At 35.0% G+C, this 18,949-nt stretch overlaps 1 protein-coding gene across 1 annotated transcript in view; it reads right to left on the minus strand.

The window, feature by feature from the left end:
• AP3B1 (adaptor related protein complex 3 subunit beta 1) overlaps positions 1-18,949 on the minus strand; it is a 155,380-nt gene that overhangs the window by 100,201 nt on the left and 36,230 nt on the right. The window contains exon 8 of the mRNA XM_057363849.1: positions 11,457-11,636. Within this exon, the coding sequence (XP_057219832.1) occupies positions 11,457-11,636 (180 nt within the window). The remainder of the gene's footprint in view (positions 1-11,456; positions 11,637-18,949) is intronic.

The following is an 18,949-nucleotide window of genomic DNA, read 5'->3' on the forward strand; positions in this document are numbered from 1 at the left end:
TCCCTCTGCAGAGCCTTCCTGCCCTCCAGCAGATCAGCTCCCACCCAGCTCGGTGTCACCCACAAACTGACTGAGGGTGCACTCGATCCCCTTGTCCAGGTCACTGATGGAGGCATTAAACAGAACTGCCCCCAGTACTGAGCCCTGGGGAACAGCACTGGTGAGTGCCCAYCAGCTGCATGGAACTCCACTCATCACCACTCTGGGCCCAGCCATTCAGCAACTTTTTTCACCAGCAAAGCATATGTGCATCCAAGCCACAGCCTGCCAGTTTCTCCAGGATAATCCAGTGGAAAACACTGTCAAAGCCTTTACACAGGTCCAGTCAGAAAACATTCACAGCTGTTCCCTCATCTACCAAGTGTGTTACCCTACCATACCAGGACAAAAAGTTTATTAAGCAAGACCTGCCTTTCACAAACCCATGCTGGCTGGGCCAGATCCTCAGGTTGYCCTGCATGTGCCATGTAATAGCACTCAGGAGAACTTGTTTTATATCCTTCCTCAGCACTGACATCAGGCTGACAAGCCTGAGAGTTCCCCAGATTCTCCTKCAGACCCTCGAAATAGATGGGTGCCATATTGGTCAACCTCCAGCAAACTGGGRCCTTCCTAGTTAACCAGGACTGCTGCTGAATGATGGAAAGAGGCTCAGGCCTGGTTCCTTCAGTATCCTTGAGTGGATGCCATCTGCCCTCAACAGACTTGTGCATGGGCAAGCAGTGTAGCACGCTATTTCCCCTTGGATCATGGGGGCTGCATTCTGCTCCTCCTCACTGTCGTACAGATAAGAGGAGCGGCACCCCAAGAACAACTGGKTTTACTATTATTGCCTCCTTTGCCTCATACCTCTGTCTTTCCTCCTCCTTAATACTTTATTTCCCTCCACAACCAATAAAGGATGGAGATTCTCCTTAGACTACCTTTTGTTGTTAAAGTATTCTGAGAAACATATTTTCTTGTCTTTTATGGCAGTAGCCAGACTGATTTTCTCCCTATGTAACTTTGTGACATACTTGCGGTCCTCCTGAATTTTCTGCCTGTTCTTTCAAAGGCAATAAGCTCTCTGGATTTATTTTATCCTGAGCTCCAGAAACATTATCCAATTATCCAGGCTGTTGTTCTTCCCCACCAGACTGCCCTTTAGCACATAAGGCTGTCCTGCTCCTGTATCTTTAAAACTTCCAGTATTCCTGGACTCATCTGCCCTTTTTAGTTTTGCACCCCAAGGGACACTGTCAACCAGGCTTCTAAGCAGGCCAAAGTCTGCCCTTCAGAAGCTGATGATGGCAGTTTTGCTGATGCATCTTCTTACTTCTCCAACAATGAGAAGCTCTGTTATTTTGTGATCACAATGGCCCAGAGAGCCTCCAGCCATTGTATCACATCACCCAGCAGTCTTTATTCACAAACAGCAGGTCCAGCAGGGTGCCCTTCCTTGCTAACATCCTGGCCAGCTGTGTCAGGGCGTTATCTTCCACATAATCCAGGAACCTCCTGGACTGGTTCCTCTCCACTGTTTTGTATTTTTAGCWGACATCTGGTAACTGTGAATGAAAACTATCAACTGTGAGATGTCTCTCATTTCCACAGAATAGTTAATCTGCCTATTCAACATTTTATCTGCTTCTTCCAACTAGCTCACAAGTCTGCAACCTGTTTTGGTTATGTTACTCATAATTTCTGCTATCACTGCCTAGCTTATTTCTTATAGAATCAGGATTCTCTTCAATCATTTCAAGCCTAGGCAGAAAACCTGAAACTGAACTAAGACACAATAAATTACAGCAAAAAATTCAGACCACCAAGCCAAAACCTCAAATTAGACAACCTCGCTGAATTGTTGCTCTGTCCCCAGATAAACTTTGTAGTACAACTACTGAAGCCTACACTAAAGAAAGAAATTGGGACAAACAGTAATTCTCTTCTGAAGTCGCACAACCACAGAACTAGCTTTAAGAGGGCAAGCACAACAAAAGCCTCTTGGTTCTAACAAAAGGGGAAAGTCTCATGCAGAGACCAAAGAAAGGGCCTCCACGCTCAGTAATAGTGCTATGATGTTCAGGGGAAGAAAAACAACCAGTACAGCATTACACCGCTATTGGGCCCTCATCTTGAGCTTCAACCAGAAAAAGAATGTATGACTGGCATATAATAGAAATGTAAGTACTTTTARCACAAATATCTTTTTCTGCCAGCAGAAAACAAAGTAAGACTCTTACACTGGGAGATGAAAGTCTTTTTGTTTTAATTATTAATGCTGAATCAACAACTGAAAGATTACTTCCTGCATACTTATTCTCCAATCATCACTATCTATAGTGCACCTGCTCTAGATTGTGGAATATGCTTCTTCACATATCCCCAAAGAAATGCTTTGGGTGGCACTCAAATTTTACTTTCACAGATTTCTAATTAGAACTCAAACTGATGATCACCAGTACATGTTAACAACTTTACCAGAAATAAAACCAATTCTGATCCTTTTTTCACAATGGAGAGATAYGATCAGAATTCTGGGTATAGATTCAAACGTTCCAGTGCTTTCTGCTGTCAATCCCTTTAGATGCAGTTTCACAGTTTCTTGATTTAAGACTGATCAGTCCAACAGAAATTCGTTGGTTTGTTTGCTTTTTTGAAAGGATGTTTTATTTTCACCAGGATCAGTAAAATGATCTGTCTCACTCTGTGGTCATAGGATCACTAGAACTACTGGATTTTCAAAAGCAGTAGGTGGTAAAGGGAGAAGAACAGAAGAGTGGCAGTCGTTAGTTAAACTGCATTAAAAACACTTAACAGTTTGTAGTAGCACATGATTTAATTGTGCAGTTAAYAGCTTATCTAAATTGCTAAATGACTAAAAAGTTCAGAACACTGGGATTATAAAATGCTTAAAAACTGAGACCACTAGTATTCCAGAGTACAAATTGCAAATAGACTCTGTGCATTCCCCATCAACTACGATTTATTCACAGCAGAGAAGAGAGTATTTAAGTGTGGAAGAACATGCATAATTCTATTTTACGTTATTCCAGACATCYAATTTAGGGGTATCTTCATAAAGTTAACAGTTTAAAAGCTTAAATGAAGAAACTGACAGATAGCAAGTTCCATTAGCCTGTTTTTGAAGTCACTAAGTAAATGAGCCAACATTTAACTGAGATTTTGCTAGAAGCTACATTTAATATGGAATAAAAGTTGAGACTGTGACTTCTATTTAGGGYAAAACACATTATGTGAATGCTACGATTACCTCCACATACTGAATTTAAAAAAAGCTTCAATGATATCCAAAATATGAACACACAGTATTCGCCCACTTTGCAGCCTTAACTCCATCTTGTATTGAAAAAGTGATTCAAATATTGTATTCTTTGCTTAGGTACAAATGACTGGAAGGTACAGATTTCAGGTTCTCTCCTCAGATGCATAAGGAAATACACTCACAGCTTTCTTTTGATGCCTGTGGCAAAATCTTTAGCAAATAAGATTTTCACTGTCTACCAGAAACCTTTCTAATATTTCCAAGAATTATTCTCAGAAGAGTTTTGGATAAGCTAGGTTTTGAAAGTAGGAAGGATTTTGGACCACACAATAAAATTCTACTGATTGAAGAGATTTTGTTTTCAAAAAAGCTTTCCCTGTAAAAAGCTTCCAAATTGTTAAAATAGTGAGCTTTGATATTTAAGCTACACAAAGGAACTAAGACATCTACTCAATCCTGAGAATCTGACTGTGGCAGGTGAAATTTAACATTAAGGCATTTTCACTTACATCATTATTAGCTTATGATAAACAATACATAAATCAAGTTTTATTTGTAGTTTACTAATATTATCTATACAATATAATATAATATAATAATATTACTAATATTATCTATACAATACCCTGTATAATTCCATTCAGATGTATATGTTTATTTCATTCTAATACAAGCCCCACAAATTTCCCAAAAAATGCGAGTATGTAAACTCATTTATTATATGAAAGACACTTTAAACCCTTCAATTCAGCCTTACAATCTTTTAAARACTCACTTTACCAATAAAATTTCTAACACAACTTGAAAAGGTAATGAAATAAAAGCTTAATGAAAATGAAAAAAAAAAGCCCCAACCAAACCTAAAACCCCAGAACATTCTTCAGGAAACCTGTATTCATGACAGTTTTATAAAGGTCAGAGACAAGAGCTTCACATGAATGGAAGTAGGGATCTGAGGACCACTGAACATTGCTTTTTTGCCAAAACATCGCAACAGTAACATCTCTGCTAAGTAACTTCATAGTGAACTAATGTGAAAATTGAAGAAGCATTCATTCTCATTTCTCTAAGAAGCAGCGATTAAGTCTAGGACTGGTGTCTAAAGATAGTGGCTAAGACTTAAGTATGCTGCAAATAATGAACATCTTTCTACAGCAACCCCAAATGCACAATCACTGTTGCAGTAGTGTTGTGACACTTATAGATAGATTTTAAACAATCCCTTATGATTTCYACTTTCATTGATTCAAAACAGTTTCCTTGTACTCAAAACAGAAGTGAGGCATAAAACAGCTTTGTCTTACCAAGAAAAATCACCTCCTTTCCATAGTGTGGGAAAAAGGCACAATTACAGCTCAAAGACTAATAGACACAAAGCAAACAGAAAAAACACATTTGGAGAAAAGAGGAAGAAAGCAAAAGGAAGAACAGGAAGGGATAAATTAAACATTGCAAAATAAAATCAAGAAGGAGCAAAGGTGAAAGGATGAATCAAAGAAAAATGATACTATTTGCTTCTAGCTAAAATGTCATTGTTTTTTGACTCTCAAATCCAAAAATTAAAGTGGAATTTGGAATTTATATTCAGATGTTTCATTAAATGTTTGACCTGTTTTTCAGGTTAAAATTTAGTAACAGTTTAAGTATCTGAAGAGCCAGTATAAGCAATCAAACACAAACCAACTGCCAAGCAAGAATCATCTTCCGCAGGGTTGCACAGAAAGTGAACCATGAAGAAACCTAATTAAGTCTTAGTTAATTTGGGACTAAGAGAAGCATACAACATGCTCTAGAATTAGTAGTTGCCACCTCTCATGGCTTAGACAAGGTTCATGGGGACAGAGACTTGACAGATCTTCAGAACTGCACATCACTCAAAGTGCAGTTCCTCTRTAGAACTGCAATTGCTCACAGTGCACCTCCTTTTCTTGTGTTCCAAGTACACACTCCAGATACACCAAATCATGTATATGTCTTAGAGAACCTCAACTTCCTTCTCTCTGGGAAAAAATATATGCTTTAAAAGGGAAATTCGAAGAGAGTATTTCCCTTATATGGAAATCTATATACTTAAGTATGWTTCATATATTTATGTATGTTTTCCATACATTGATTTTCATTTTCATGTAGCTTTACGATTGTTTACAGCTACTAAAATGTTTACCAAATATTTAAATCACATTTGGACTACAGCCACAGCTCAAGATGTTAATTAGGAGACTCAAATTTTTAAAACACTAGATTACTTTAAATCTTTGGAGAGTGATAACAGTAACTGTACTTAGACTGGCAGTCTGAAAGGTAGAAGTTTGCTACCCTTACCAGAGAGTCTCATACACTCACCTAAACATCATCAATGGCCATTAAATCCCGCATTACAGGATTTTTTTCTCTCCTCCTTTATAACACCTCAGTAGACAAAGGAGCTGAAAGCATCTTAAAACATCTCCTGATTCCTATTAGTGGTATTTTCACAGTAACAACTAGTGATATATTTATTCTCATGACAGAAGCACATGTTGTCACAATTCAGGCCTAAGTTACCCCCAATATTCTTGTCTAGCATTTTTCCAGCCCTATTCTGCAACAAACTTGTGCATACACTGTCAGAGATGAATGATCCAAATAATTAGAATTTTTTTTGTTTTTACTCTTCCCCATGATTCTTTAAAGAAGCTTATTTTACAACTCTTCTAATTACCCAGAGAAAATCCAGGTACAATAATGAAAAGGCCACACAAGTCACTAGACAGAGAATAATATTTTACAGACAGATACATAGAACAAAATTCATGAGTATTTTGGCATCCAGGAAAGCCTTAGAGTAATCTAACACAGCATTCATTTCATACAGCTTACATGATTTTCTATGACCAAATAGCATTCAAATGGCCAAAATTAAAAGATAGAAACTTTAGGGGCTTGTGGAATGATGGGGATCTGCAAAATCTGCTATTTAAATTGAAAATTATGAGCAGTTAAGACAACTGATACCTAGATTTCTGTACAAATATTTGCTTCCTTCCAATTAATTTTTGTCTCTGTAAGTCAATGATGTAGACAGAGATAAAACCAGTATCAACAACTTACCTGTAACAAATAGCTGGAATGCCTCTTATTCTACAGATAAGAAAAAGAACTTCACCTAGAGTCAGGAAGGTGACACTACAGTGCTGCTTGGAAATATGAAAACTCTGTTGGTCAAATTTGTGGGAAAACAAAGGATTGCTTTCTTAGAGTTGATACACATGTCCTAGAGAACCTGCCTACACAGATTGTACTCATTGCTGCTGTTCTACTGTAAYTCTTCTGTTTCTCATGGGACTAACAGAAACCATAGCAATACATTCTGTTGCAAAGACAAATGGCATTTTTATCTACAGACTACTTCTCATACAACAACAGTAAGTGCTTAGCAGCCACAAAGCAAAACAAATCAGGAAATCAATGTGCCCAAAATTTAACTGTCTTTTCAATTTTTTTCTTTTGCTGCATTAATTCTTTTATCCATTATTTCCACAGTCAGCTTGAGGTAATTTTTTTATTATAAATCTACGCTCTAAGTTACTCTCATCTTATTAAGCAGTATATACAACAGGAAAAAATACAACTGATACGACAGCAAATACCAGCCAGTCCATTTTACATCCCAAATGCTTCATTAGATATTTTCAAATAAGTAAATTGTATATTAAACATTAACCCTACTTTCTGCATATCTCAAAGAATCTGGCCAGAGAGTACTGCACTCTGATAAAAATGGAGACAGTAACTGAATCCAGACTGCCTCAATTCAGACTGAAGATTCTAATGGAGACACTAAGATCAGAAGAAATAAGGAGCATAAGACACCTTCACTGTAAACCAGTTTTCCTAAATTTAATCTTTTGCTCTTAGACAAATCRGGATCAAGAAAATTCTGCAGTCTCACAATCTTTTAGGTCAGGGCAAAAAAGACTAAATAAAACTTTAAAATCAGCAAAAATATCACCTGGTATAACTACAACGAAACTTCACTGAGATTATATGTTAAGTAAGTAGTACATACTGTATATAATTAGTTTTATCCTAAAAGATTGAATGCTATTCTGAGCATTTCTTATATATGTGTACATGCCTCCTTACTCACCCCCTCACTGCAGAAAAGCAAAATAAAACAAGGTAGATCCTCAACTGAATCAGAAAGCAACAGAAGSGAAAGGTATATTCAGGCTGATTGATTATTAAATGAAAAATATACATAAAAAATACACCCTTCCCTTCTGTTCTCAGCCTCTAAGCTGAGCATTTATAAGTTTTATTAAACTCTGCAGTAAATCAGCAGAACTGATTCTGGATGCTCATTAACCGTTAACAAATTCTACAAAACTGAAAGATAGACACTATTTTCTATTGCTGTGCTTGAAGCTTTATCATTAACAATTACAATTCCCTCAATGCATACCCCAACATAAGCAACAACAACAACAAAAAAATATCTGAAGCAGGTTTAGAGGCTGCTGAGCTATCTTAAGCAGTCCTTAGACATTGAATTCCTTCACACATAACCACGACCTTTATGGCATACACTAACAGCTCATAACTAAAAGACACCAAGAAAGTACTGCAAGAGCAGAAAACATTTTAAAGCATTTACTAAAAGACAAGAGCTCACAGAACAGCCGAGGTCAGAAGAGACCTCAATATTTTGTCAGAACTATCAATCAAAATAAGTATTTTCAATCTGTTTCTTCCTGTAATTACTGAGAGCTGGGCTGCTATCCATGATTCATGCTTTTAGATATACAGACATTCAAATACTTCATGTTTTTCTCACAAGGGCCTTTATTCTTTCTTCATGCTTAATTCCACCTTCCATCCGTCTCAGCCCAACAGCTATGCTGAATTCTGAGCACTTTAAACTGAGAAATACTTCAATAATTAATCCTAAAAACGTAAGCTTGAGACATGCTTCTCATAAGTACTTAACAGGAACTTTGCAATGACTGATGCCCATGATCAATCTGAATTCACCATCTTTTTCCAATCCCAGCTGAACATCCCCATTTTTTTGCAAGACTGCAGCTCCGAGCTCCATTTTGCTCTATATAAAGACCACTGAAACTTCTGATCAAGTCAGCTGTTTTCAGAAGATGCCCTCCCGGACATCACACATGTTTAGTGGTAAATCTGTGTAACCAGTACAGCTGAAGAGTCGCTACTCCTGCAAYCCTCATCTCCTTGCAGAAACAGGATGACTGAGCAGCTTGAAAATCAGTTCCTGAATTGCTAGACTGCAACTCAATGCATTCATGAAAATCACCAACAGCTTTATTTTAAATATCTTTATTTGTCAGGCTGCAAGCTGTTATGCTTCAGGAGATATTTGCCAACAGCCTGTATTTGCAAACAACTTCTTCAACAAAGGCTGTACAAAACATGTAAGCTGGAATGCATCACAGTTTTATCTGCTACCAAGTATACTGCTTCCCAGAAAACTTGAAATTGTTGGCTAGTTGTAGTCCCAAGCAGGTATTTTTACTCCAGAATATGAGCATCTTGTCACAATTCAGCTAACACAAGTTAAAGCTGGATACATACAGGCCATACACAAAAAAGATTCTGAAACTGCTATTTGMATTAACTATTCAAAAAGCACCTCCAAGTATTTTAAGACAAATAGGATAAACCAAAGACATTCTTCCTTACTGCATTCATGATTAGAATTAAAAATCATACTCTTCAAATAAGCTAAAAATAGGAATAAAAACCAAAGTATTCTTGGATAATGGGTAATTGCAACAATTTAAAGCATATTGTTTTTAAAAAGATCTTTCTCCATAACTAGCAAGTATTCAAAACTTTTCTTTAGCTTTCTAAATGCTAAAAAAATCAGTTCCAAACATTATACCATTACTTGCTAGGAATTAACTCAACTTGAACAAAAGCAACATATGTTCCTCAAAAAGTAAGGGAAAATTTTACTGAATAAAAATGCAAATATGCATTTTAGCAGCCTTGAATTTATTAATCTGATAGGTTTAATTTCCATTTTCCTGCATCAGCTTTATTTATAAAGTGTCGTGCCCTATAAATATGCTGTTATTTTCTATAGTCAAGCACCCTCTTAASAAATCTTCTCATTAATATGTAAATTTAAAGTCAATCGGTCTTCTCCCTGACAGCGCCATGAATTCCTAGTGCACTGTATAATCGGCTTTGACTTGGCATCCACTATTTATCATCAAAGATGTCAGTTAGAAAAATTATGGAAAATGCACTGCAATTGATATGACTGCAATCTACTTTGTCAACACTTAATTGTTCCTCAAATCATACATTTACATATAAACAGCCTAAATACTGATCCATAATGATGCAAATAAGCTAAATTAAAAATCCCTTCTACTGCACAAGATGGCCTGCTGTATGATGAGTTCATTTAAGAATGTATTGACAAAGGCATGCATTTCAACTAGCACCACAAAAAAAAATCTGCTAATTAAATTGCTGAGTAGGTAGACAAACTAAATTTTACATTGAAGATCTTGAAAGTAAACCAAAGTGTTATTAATACTRTACTACTGATGACTAATTTTAGGTTGACACAGGCAGTACTGTCACACAAACCTTTTACATTCCTAGAGCAGAAGCCACAGCAGTAACTGTCATCCATCCAGTTTTAGTGAAAGAAGAACATTAGAGTCTCAAAGAAACCAAATCCCATCAAGACCTCCAACCTCTGGGTCGAAGAGAGGAGGTCATCCTCCCCTTCTACTTTTCCTTTGTCCAATTACAGACAAAAACTGGCTGAAACAGATTGTGGAACTGTAGCTTTAGGTAAAGCAGATTATCAATTTTGATTCTTCCTAAATGTCAAAAAGAAGAATGCAAGTTGCCTTCTTCCAATAAGCAACATGTAATAAACACTGCCTCAAGGAYATTAGGAAAACATATAACTTAAATGTCTCATTATCTAAAAATACTTTCCCTGTTCTAAGCAATTTTCTGGGAAGATGTGTTCTTACAAACAATTTAATTTTCATCAGAAATGAAAAAGAATGTTTCAGAATCAAACTGGTAGTACAGAAGTATGATTCTACTTCAGACATTTTTCCTATATTCATTCTAATCCCAGGGTTTTTAAAAACAAATGAATATAATTGTACACTACAGTAGAATGAACTTGACTGATTGTCCAAATATATATTCTGTAATTATTGTCACACAATAAATAACATACATTAACAGAATGGCTTTGCATTTCTGTCTTGATTCCCAGGTAAAGGATATTAAAACACAGTTTATAAGAACTCATTGATAGAGTTGATAGTTGGTGACATTCTCTATTCCAATGTCGAAAAAAGAAACCTTAAAAAAAATTCTTAATATGCTAATAACAAATAACAAAAATCTACACRAAAATGTACATCTTTAAACATGTATGGGTTTCAAATTAAATGGTAAAAACTTAACACTAGTAACATCCCCAAGCCCTCTATAAATGCAAACAACCAGAGCTGTGGAGCAATTTGATACAGTTCTTCCCAGAAGTACTCTGTCTTTTAACTTGTTATTCAGAGTTAGATCTCTGTTGAAACGATATTAATAACATCAATTTCTTGAGCTGGGCTCTTTTTTACTTGTAAGAAGTGGCAGAATTTGTGTTTTGARTATTTCTTATTATAAATTTTAGAGAGCATACTCATATTTACACAAATATGAACAAAAAGTAACCACATCATTTTTTACATTTCACATTTCAAATACATATGTTCAAGTCTCTGAACACACAGTGCCTCAGCACATTAACAAAGCCTAACCAAGTAATGTAATATTTGTCATGCAGCGATACTGSGTATCTACAAGTAGAGCTACCTAGTTTCAGGACAGAATGGCAAATGTTTCTAGTTTTGAGTCATGAAAAATTGCCTAAAGCAAAGAGCAACACGGGTCAAAGAAAAACAGAAAAAGGAGGCTCTCTGCTGCCCACAGGATGTACCATGGATACCCTGGAAGGAGAATTCTCAGGGTCTGAAGAAGGTAGATGCCTTGTGTTAGTGATGTCTTAGAGACCTAAGAATTATGTATTTGATCTCTATTTTTACTCAAGTCTCCATAGAAATGTATCATAAAAGACTAAGTAAATCCAACAATAAAAATAATTCAAAATGCAGGTTCACAATAGTAATTTAAAAAGTCGCAAACTTACCTTCCATGGGCTTACAAACTGTGTACGTGCATATCGAGTTAACATGTGGATTATAACAACTTGACCCCACTCYTCCACATCAACCAGCAAGTTACAGAGCTTTCGGTAGTTCTTGTGAATCAGATCAATTCTATCTGGACACACTTCTTCAAATGCCATCACCACACTCCCAGCTACCAGCTAGAAAACAAAATATAAACCAGAAGTCTACAGTTAGACTACAAGTGAAATCAGAATTAATACTAGCAATTCTCAGGAATTTCAAATTATTTCTATTCAGCAAAAACAAACAAAACAACAACAACAANAAAAAAAAAAAAAAAAAAAAAAAAAAAAAAAAAAAAAAAAAAAAAAAAAAAAAAAAAAAAAAGACCACAGAAATGGTATTTTATTTAAAATAGAATTGGGGTAAGATTATTAGAACAGAAAAAAGTCTTGCTGTTTCTATTAGACACATAAATCTTAGCTTCCTGCTGTGAAGACACAGTGCAATGTAAGCATAACTTCTCTTTCTTTCAGGTTTAGCTTCCAAATAAATTATCAGAGAACTTGCAATTAACTCATAAGTAACAGGAAACAACAAAGAATAAAACACAGTGATAGACCCAAAAAGATCTTTTGGGAGTCTATCATTGAACATTCGCCTGGCAAAAGTAAAGAAGAGCTGGGGTATGTTCTCTGTGCGTTAGTGAAATTCAAGCTCATCTCTCAAAATGGCAAAATTAACTGTCACAGGAAATTTTATGTTCAGAGTTTCATGAATGCACTCTCAAAAAAAGGAAATACAAATCAGCAATAGAATAGAGAGATATATTAATACTTTTCTACAAAGAACACAATAATTTCTGCATGTTGTTCAGCACTTTAAGAGAGTTACATAATTGCAAGAATGCATCATTTATATCCTGCCACGTTCTCACATAATCTTTTGCCTTCATAAGAAATAACTCTTCATTCATGCACAAAGATCCTTATGCTATGATTGTAAAATAGATTTGTTTTTATGAGAAAACTGAATAGATTACCAACATTTAATACCTCAAGGATTACTGAAACCTTCTGCCACGGTATTTTCTTTTAAAACAATGGGAGAAAACATATATTGGAATTCCAGCTAAAATTCTGTCAGCAGGTTACTTTAACTGTGAGAACAGATCACAAACTGACCATGCCTTATAAGGACATATAATTGTGTGCCTAGGATTAGTGTTCTTTCTCTTCTAATTGCTTTAATTAAGATTTGTTTTGTGTCAGAGTACATGTTAAGTCAAATAACTAAAATGATGATACTTTATATGAAGCAGCTGATATGTATGCAGTTAGCATGCATGCAGTATAGCCTTCTGGCAGCAAATTAATGTCATATTCTATCTGAGCACTAGGGATATGCATTTCAACCTCTATAATTTCCCCAATGACTTAAAGTAAGCAATTAAATAGAAGTGCAGTTTATTGAAATGGTACTTTTTGAGAAATATTAAATACAATGATATTCATATGTTACATTTTTCTCCCTGTATTTGGCTGACATGTGGTTTATTAGTATGCGCTCAACATTACAATTGAAAGAAAACAGCTCAGAATATAGTCTTGCTATTATGCTAAACAAGTCTCAGGCTCTGTGGGGATTTTATGAATTACCAATAAGAATAAACGTGAAGTTGCATTTATTGTCTCCAGCCTCATCCAAATAYTGGTACCTGCTGGTCCCAACAAGAATGAAATCCATTCCAGGGAGCAAAATTTGATTATTTGATAGAGTTAAATACACTTTACATCTAAAATTATTTGCTGTATCACAAAAACAAAAGCTCTTTTTTATCTTTTGTTGTATTAAACTTTTTTCTTAATAATGTGCAGTAACCTATTTGTAATTAGAAACTGCAGTGAGCTGATACAAAGATGGGTGTTCAGAGTTCAGCAGAAGGCAGTGGTTAATCCCAAGCAAATCACTACCTGTCCAAAGCAGGTATTCATTTAGGCCATAGAAGCTGAGAAGCTTTCCCACTGGGAAAGTGAGAAGTCTCTTTATCAGGATGCACATCTCTGAACTACTAGTTAAGGTCAGCTGCAGAGCACAATGATAGATCTGAAGTTTTAGGAGGAAGAGATGATATTTTAAGASCACACAAAGAGACTTTTTGTAGGTCACTGTTTCATCTAGGAGACAAGAGAGATAGACAGACAGATCAGTTTATGACTATAGGAATAGTCACAGTCTAATGGTTAAAAATACCGTTTTAGGTTCATAGATGAAGGTCGTCACAGATTTCCAATAGTAATTCTAGAGAGAGTACCCTTGTCTTTTACTGCTAGTAGTTCAGTACATACATTTTGCTGTATTTTTCTTTCATTTAGATATGATTTAGTTTGAAAGCTGAAATAAAATACATAGAACACTAACTCAGATCATTTAAAACTAAAAACATATCCTATAAACAYGGCTGGCTTTTTAAAAGCTCAGTTACTATGTATAAAGTACAACTGAGTACAAAGAGAGAGTCAAAGTGGAGCACAGGAATTCTAAATAATTACTTATTTCAAATTACATCAGTCACCTACTTAAATTTACAATGAGAATGCTGTCACCTGTGAATGCTTAAAAGATAATATCAAAAAAATTGAACATATGCTATGAAATGCAAGACATGCACTGGATAAACAGGCATTTTATTCCTATGGCAAGTCCCTAGATTTACAAGTTAATATAGGAATTGCCATTCATCATGACACTAGTTAAGATCATGCCTCTCTTCCCATTACTCTATTTTCTAAAATTAGGCTTTTCTTTTTTTTCCACTTTCAAAAGTAAGAATGTGACAGACTGAAAATGCACTGGTAACAAGAGGATTTCTCTGAGAAAATTTCCTAGTGCTTTCTTAATAAGAGATTATTTTCTAGTCAACACAGTTTCCCCTATAGTATGATCCTACTATATATCTAAACATCAGTGGAGTGGCTAATAATCTTTGTTTATTAAATGTTCAACATTCCATAAAAGTATTTAAAATTAAAACAAAATGATTCAATCAGAATATAAAACCAAAAAATATCGGTTTCTAAAAAACAGTCAGTTAATTTCCATCTCACTGTGTCAATAGTAGCTTTTTGCATAAGGAGAAAATATAAATCACTCAAAAAAAACTAGCAATGAGCTCATCAAATTCAAATGCTGCCTTCCATTTATGTATTTTTTGTATTAAAGCAATAAACATGGTTCATTTGTCTTCCACTAGGTGCCACATTTTTCTGTGCTGTTGCTATGAACTTCAGCCATTAGCTGTGCTCCAAGGTAAACTATATGAACCATCAACAAAAGTGACACCCAATCTATGGAGTTCATATTTTCTCCAGATTATCTATGCTCGTTGACAAGCTGGTAATGAAAAAAATCACACTAAGCAAATGGTTCCTCTAATAACAATAAATTTTCTATAAAATTATGACGGGTACAAAACGTTTCCTTGCATCTATTTTGTCATGAATTCTAATTAACGCTGCGAAAACCTGAGAGTGCTGGGTCATCACAAGAAGTGCATCAAGGTTTGATTGATAATACAGTGCAAGTTGGCCCATGCTGCCAAGATTCTTCTCTCTTAAATTAATAGCCACCCCACCTGCCCTAATCATACAGCCCAAATGATATTCCCCTTCTTATTTCAATTTTCTGGAGGCAAGGAAAGTGGAAAAGATCAGTCATTTATCTTCTAATAGCTGGATAATAGATCTATCACAACAAAACATCTGCACAAACTCAGTAATTTTTTTCCACAAAAGTGAAGCGTTTACCAACATGAAATCAATAAGTTAAGAAAACATTATCTTACCCACATTTGTGTTCTAAACTGAAATATTACATGATTAACTGAAGAGTACTGTTGAAAAGAAGAGAGCTCACATTTCTTCCCTATTATCACCAAATATACTGTTTTAGTTTAAAAGAGTAAGATCTTCATTGCAAAGCCAACACCAATTCCTAGGATCATTTTTTAATCAAAGGAATGTCATTGAGAAAGAATCTGCACTTCATCTAGTAGCCAGGCAGTCTGCAAAAGAAATCTCTACATCTCTACTCACACATTTGCATAAGAACTTCTCAAAACAGAATTAATACTAAATGGGATGTTATTATTAATAGTAAATTATCACTATAATTTAGTGATAATTTACTATTAATAATAATAGTAAATTATCAGAATAATAAATAAACAGAACAGAATAATAAATTCAGTATAACAGAGGTATGAACCAAACAAAATAAAATCGGATCAAAGCTACAGCTTTAATTTACAGCTGTAAATCAGCAATAAATCTGGGCATTTTTAACACACCCATCATCCATATAACTACATGCCAACTACATTCTGCTTTCTCTTTATAGATCCAGCTTTTGATATACTTTGGGATACTTTAATTTGCTGTGGAATGCAAGTCACATGYTTTACACGTTTGGATAACAGACATGATTCCTTTTCAATGCCAACATGGATTTTATTTTTCTTTTACCTGCTGTAACTCAGATATCATTAAAGAATTTRGTTTTCATTGTTGTTTACACAGAGTTGTAAAATACACAGGCTGCAAACTACAGTCCTTCATAACATCTTTTTCTTCCAAAAGAAACTTATGTGACAAACCTTGCCTTAAACTATGTGTCAGAACTAGGTTATCAGTGAATGAAAAAGAACAGAATTAGAGTGAAGTAATACAGAAAAAAGAAAAGGGATCTAACAAAAAACCCAATTATACCTTCACACATGACTAGCCATATTACTTTCAGAGAAAATCATTTTAGCATAGAATACATGCATACTCTTATCTTCCCTTCCATGTAAAATTGCATAAGCTGCTCAACTATCTAAAATTACTAGAAAAACAAAAGGAGTAGGTATTCATGCTCTTGTACCTGCTTATCAAAATGTGAGGTACTTGTAAAGCAAGGGTGAAAACATAACTAGGAGTTATAAGCTGCAATAAAAAAAATACTTGTAAACATCTTTATCTGTTTAAAATTTAAATACACTTGCACAAAATCACAGATTTGTTTGATAGACTGTAATTCCTAGTCAGCTACCCTTGAGGGTATGTTAACAATGGCTTGCACTTGATAATTTAGCATTTTACATTAACTGAGAGCTTGGGTTTTAATTGAATCTTTGTGTTAAGACACTTGAGGAGTAGAGTGATTTTTCACTTATCTCCCCAGAAACTTTAATGAAGTGCTTGGTTAMGGTTAGACCTTATTTTAAGTTTTGCTTACCTCAGTTTATATTAAAATTTACTATTGATTGAGACCTAAAAAAAAACCAGATCCTATGCTGTCTGATAGAAGGTCTTAATTTTACTGTAGTAAAATTCCCATCCAGATAATTTCTTGCTATTTCAAATGTAAAATGACTCTGACTAATTGAAATACATCATGTCTTTTCTGTGCAACAAAAAATGCATTAAGAACACAAAACAACCTGTTCTCTCTGAAAAAACTTTCTGGTTTGGACAAATTAGAGACATCTATACTTAATTGCTATTCTATCTCTACTTTAACATAGAGACTATGCCAGTAAGTTTCAAAAATTCTGCTTGAGGTCAAATAGCTACAGAAAATAAACAGCTTTTAAAAGTTTGCTTCTCATTTAAGTGCAATCTCAAGTATCACCTGAATAATATTCAGCTGTTATATACATAGCTAATGTTACTAATTACATTCTTCCTCCAAACATGTCTAAATCAAATATTTTTCTTTAAAAAAATAAAGTAATTTAAAATAAAGGTAAAAAACAACAAAAAATAYAATCAGAATAATTTAAAAATAATCAACAGTGGATTTTCTAAGACCCAGTGGTTAACATACAACATATTATGGCTTGTCAGAGAATTAGTAATCATTAAGAATACTGAAAAGCCAAAAGTAAACTGATATTTCCATCCAGTGAAAAAAAGGTGGAAAACCTCTGACACTCAACAARTCTTGAAGTCACAAGGATTCTCTCACTCTGATAAAAACACTATTTAATGAAAAAACAGATTTGCTGACATTATATTAGAGCTACCAGGAGATGACAGTTGATGTTCATGTTAGGAAACAGCTGCCATGCATTAAAGTAGAAGGAATCTAAGGATTAATGTCAAGTAAACATTTGAAGTTCAAGTACCACATTATCACCCAACAAATTTCAGGCACTTGGGACTGTCAAACAGGCAACAGAAGCTGCTAAAACCTCAGATATACCATTAATTGAATRTAAGCACTTCATAAGTCTGTGATCAAAAGCTATTCCTTTACACCTTGGTCTCATTTGTAGAATTCCTACAGCAGCAAATGGACTTAACTTTCTTCAGCAAGGCTACAAAATACTTTCTAAAAGGGTTTGTCTTTCTTATGTATGTTGAAGGTGCTTTCTCTGTTAGGCTAAGTTTATGAAGTGCAGCTTCCCATAAAGAATATAAAAAGATGAATCAAATTAACATAAATTTCCCTAGGATGCAGCCTCATCAAGACCTACAAACTTGCCAGCCTAAGGTTACATATGTACACACCTGTACTTAAGGACCACCACCTGTAAGCAGCTGCCTTTCCTCCAATTTTAAAGGTTGTAACTAGCTACAAATGGCACTCTTGATTTCCCCACTGTGAGCAGATTGCTGTTTTCCAATTAGGGGCGCAGAATAAGCTTATTCAGATTGGAGTTACCTRTTATTGAAACTCTTGTGCACTATGCACGTTCTGTTAGTAAATGTGTAGGCTTTCTGAAAACATTCAGCAGTATATGACAAAAGATAACTACTTAAGATAAAGCTTTGCCATGCTAGACTATTTCTCCCAAAGCTATGAAAGATTAAAGAGAGACAGATACATTTGAGACMACCACAAGCTGTAGAGTGGGGTGAAAGAGCACACTTAGATACAGAGATTCTTGTATAGAGATTTGTATGCTTTCTTTTAGAAATAATTATTTTTATCACTTTCCAAAAGAGTAAGACTTCCAAAGCTGAGATGTCTCAGCCCAGACTGGAATGAGATCTAGTCAGGGAATAAACAAAGAGGGATCAGGGAGAGGAAGAAGCTGCAGCAGTCAACTGTATTGTGTTTGCAAAGAAGTCCAAGAAGACCTGAATCTAATCCATCATTCTTAACTTCTTGAATGTGCCAACAAAATAGCAGAGCATGAAGTATAGCTTCMGCTGGCACCTTTACATATATGGTGCTGGTACCTTCATACTATATTCAGTGTCAAAGAGGCACCAAAACTGTAGCAGTACTAGGCAGTGAGCATTTATCCCCTTGTAATTCCAAATACCAAGGAAATAGAAGATCCAAACTTACCCTATACTTTTTTGTTAAAGTAAGTACCTAAATTACTAGTTGTGGGATAACTTGCCATTTACCATATGAAATAAGGCCCAGGAAACAGAGTGAAAACTCAGGGATTTTATTTTGTGGTTTTTTAGCCCTTCATTTCTCCAAGGTATTAACAATCTACACCAAAAAAAAA

Source organism: Malurus melanocephalus, unplaced genomic scaffold, assembly GCF_030028575.1.
Source record: "Malurus melanocephalus ecotype Western Australia unplaced genomic scaffold, MMel_1.1 scaffold_31, whole genome shotgun sequence".
Taxonomy (NCBI): domain Eukaryota; kingdom Metazoa; phylum Chordata; class Aves; order Passeriformes; family Maluridae; genus Malurus; species Malurus melanocephalus.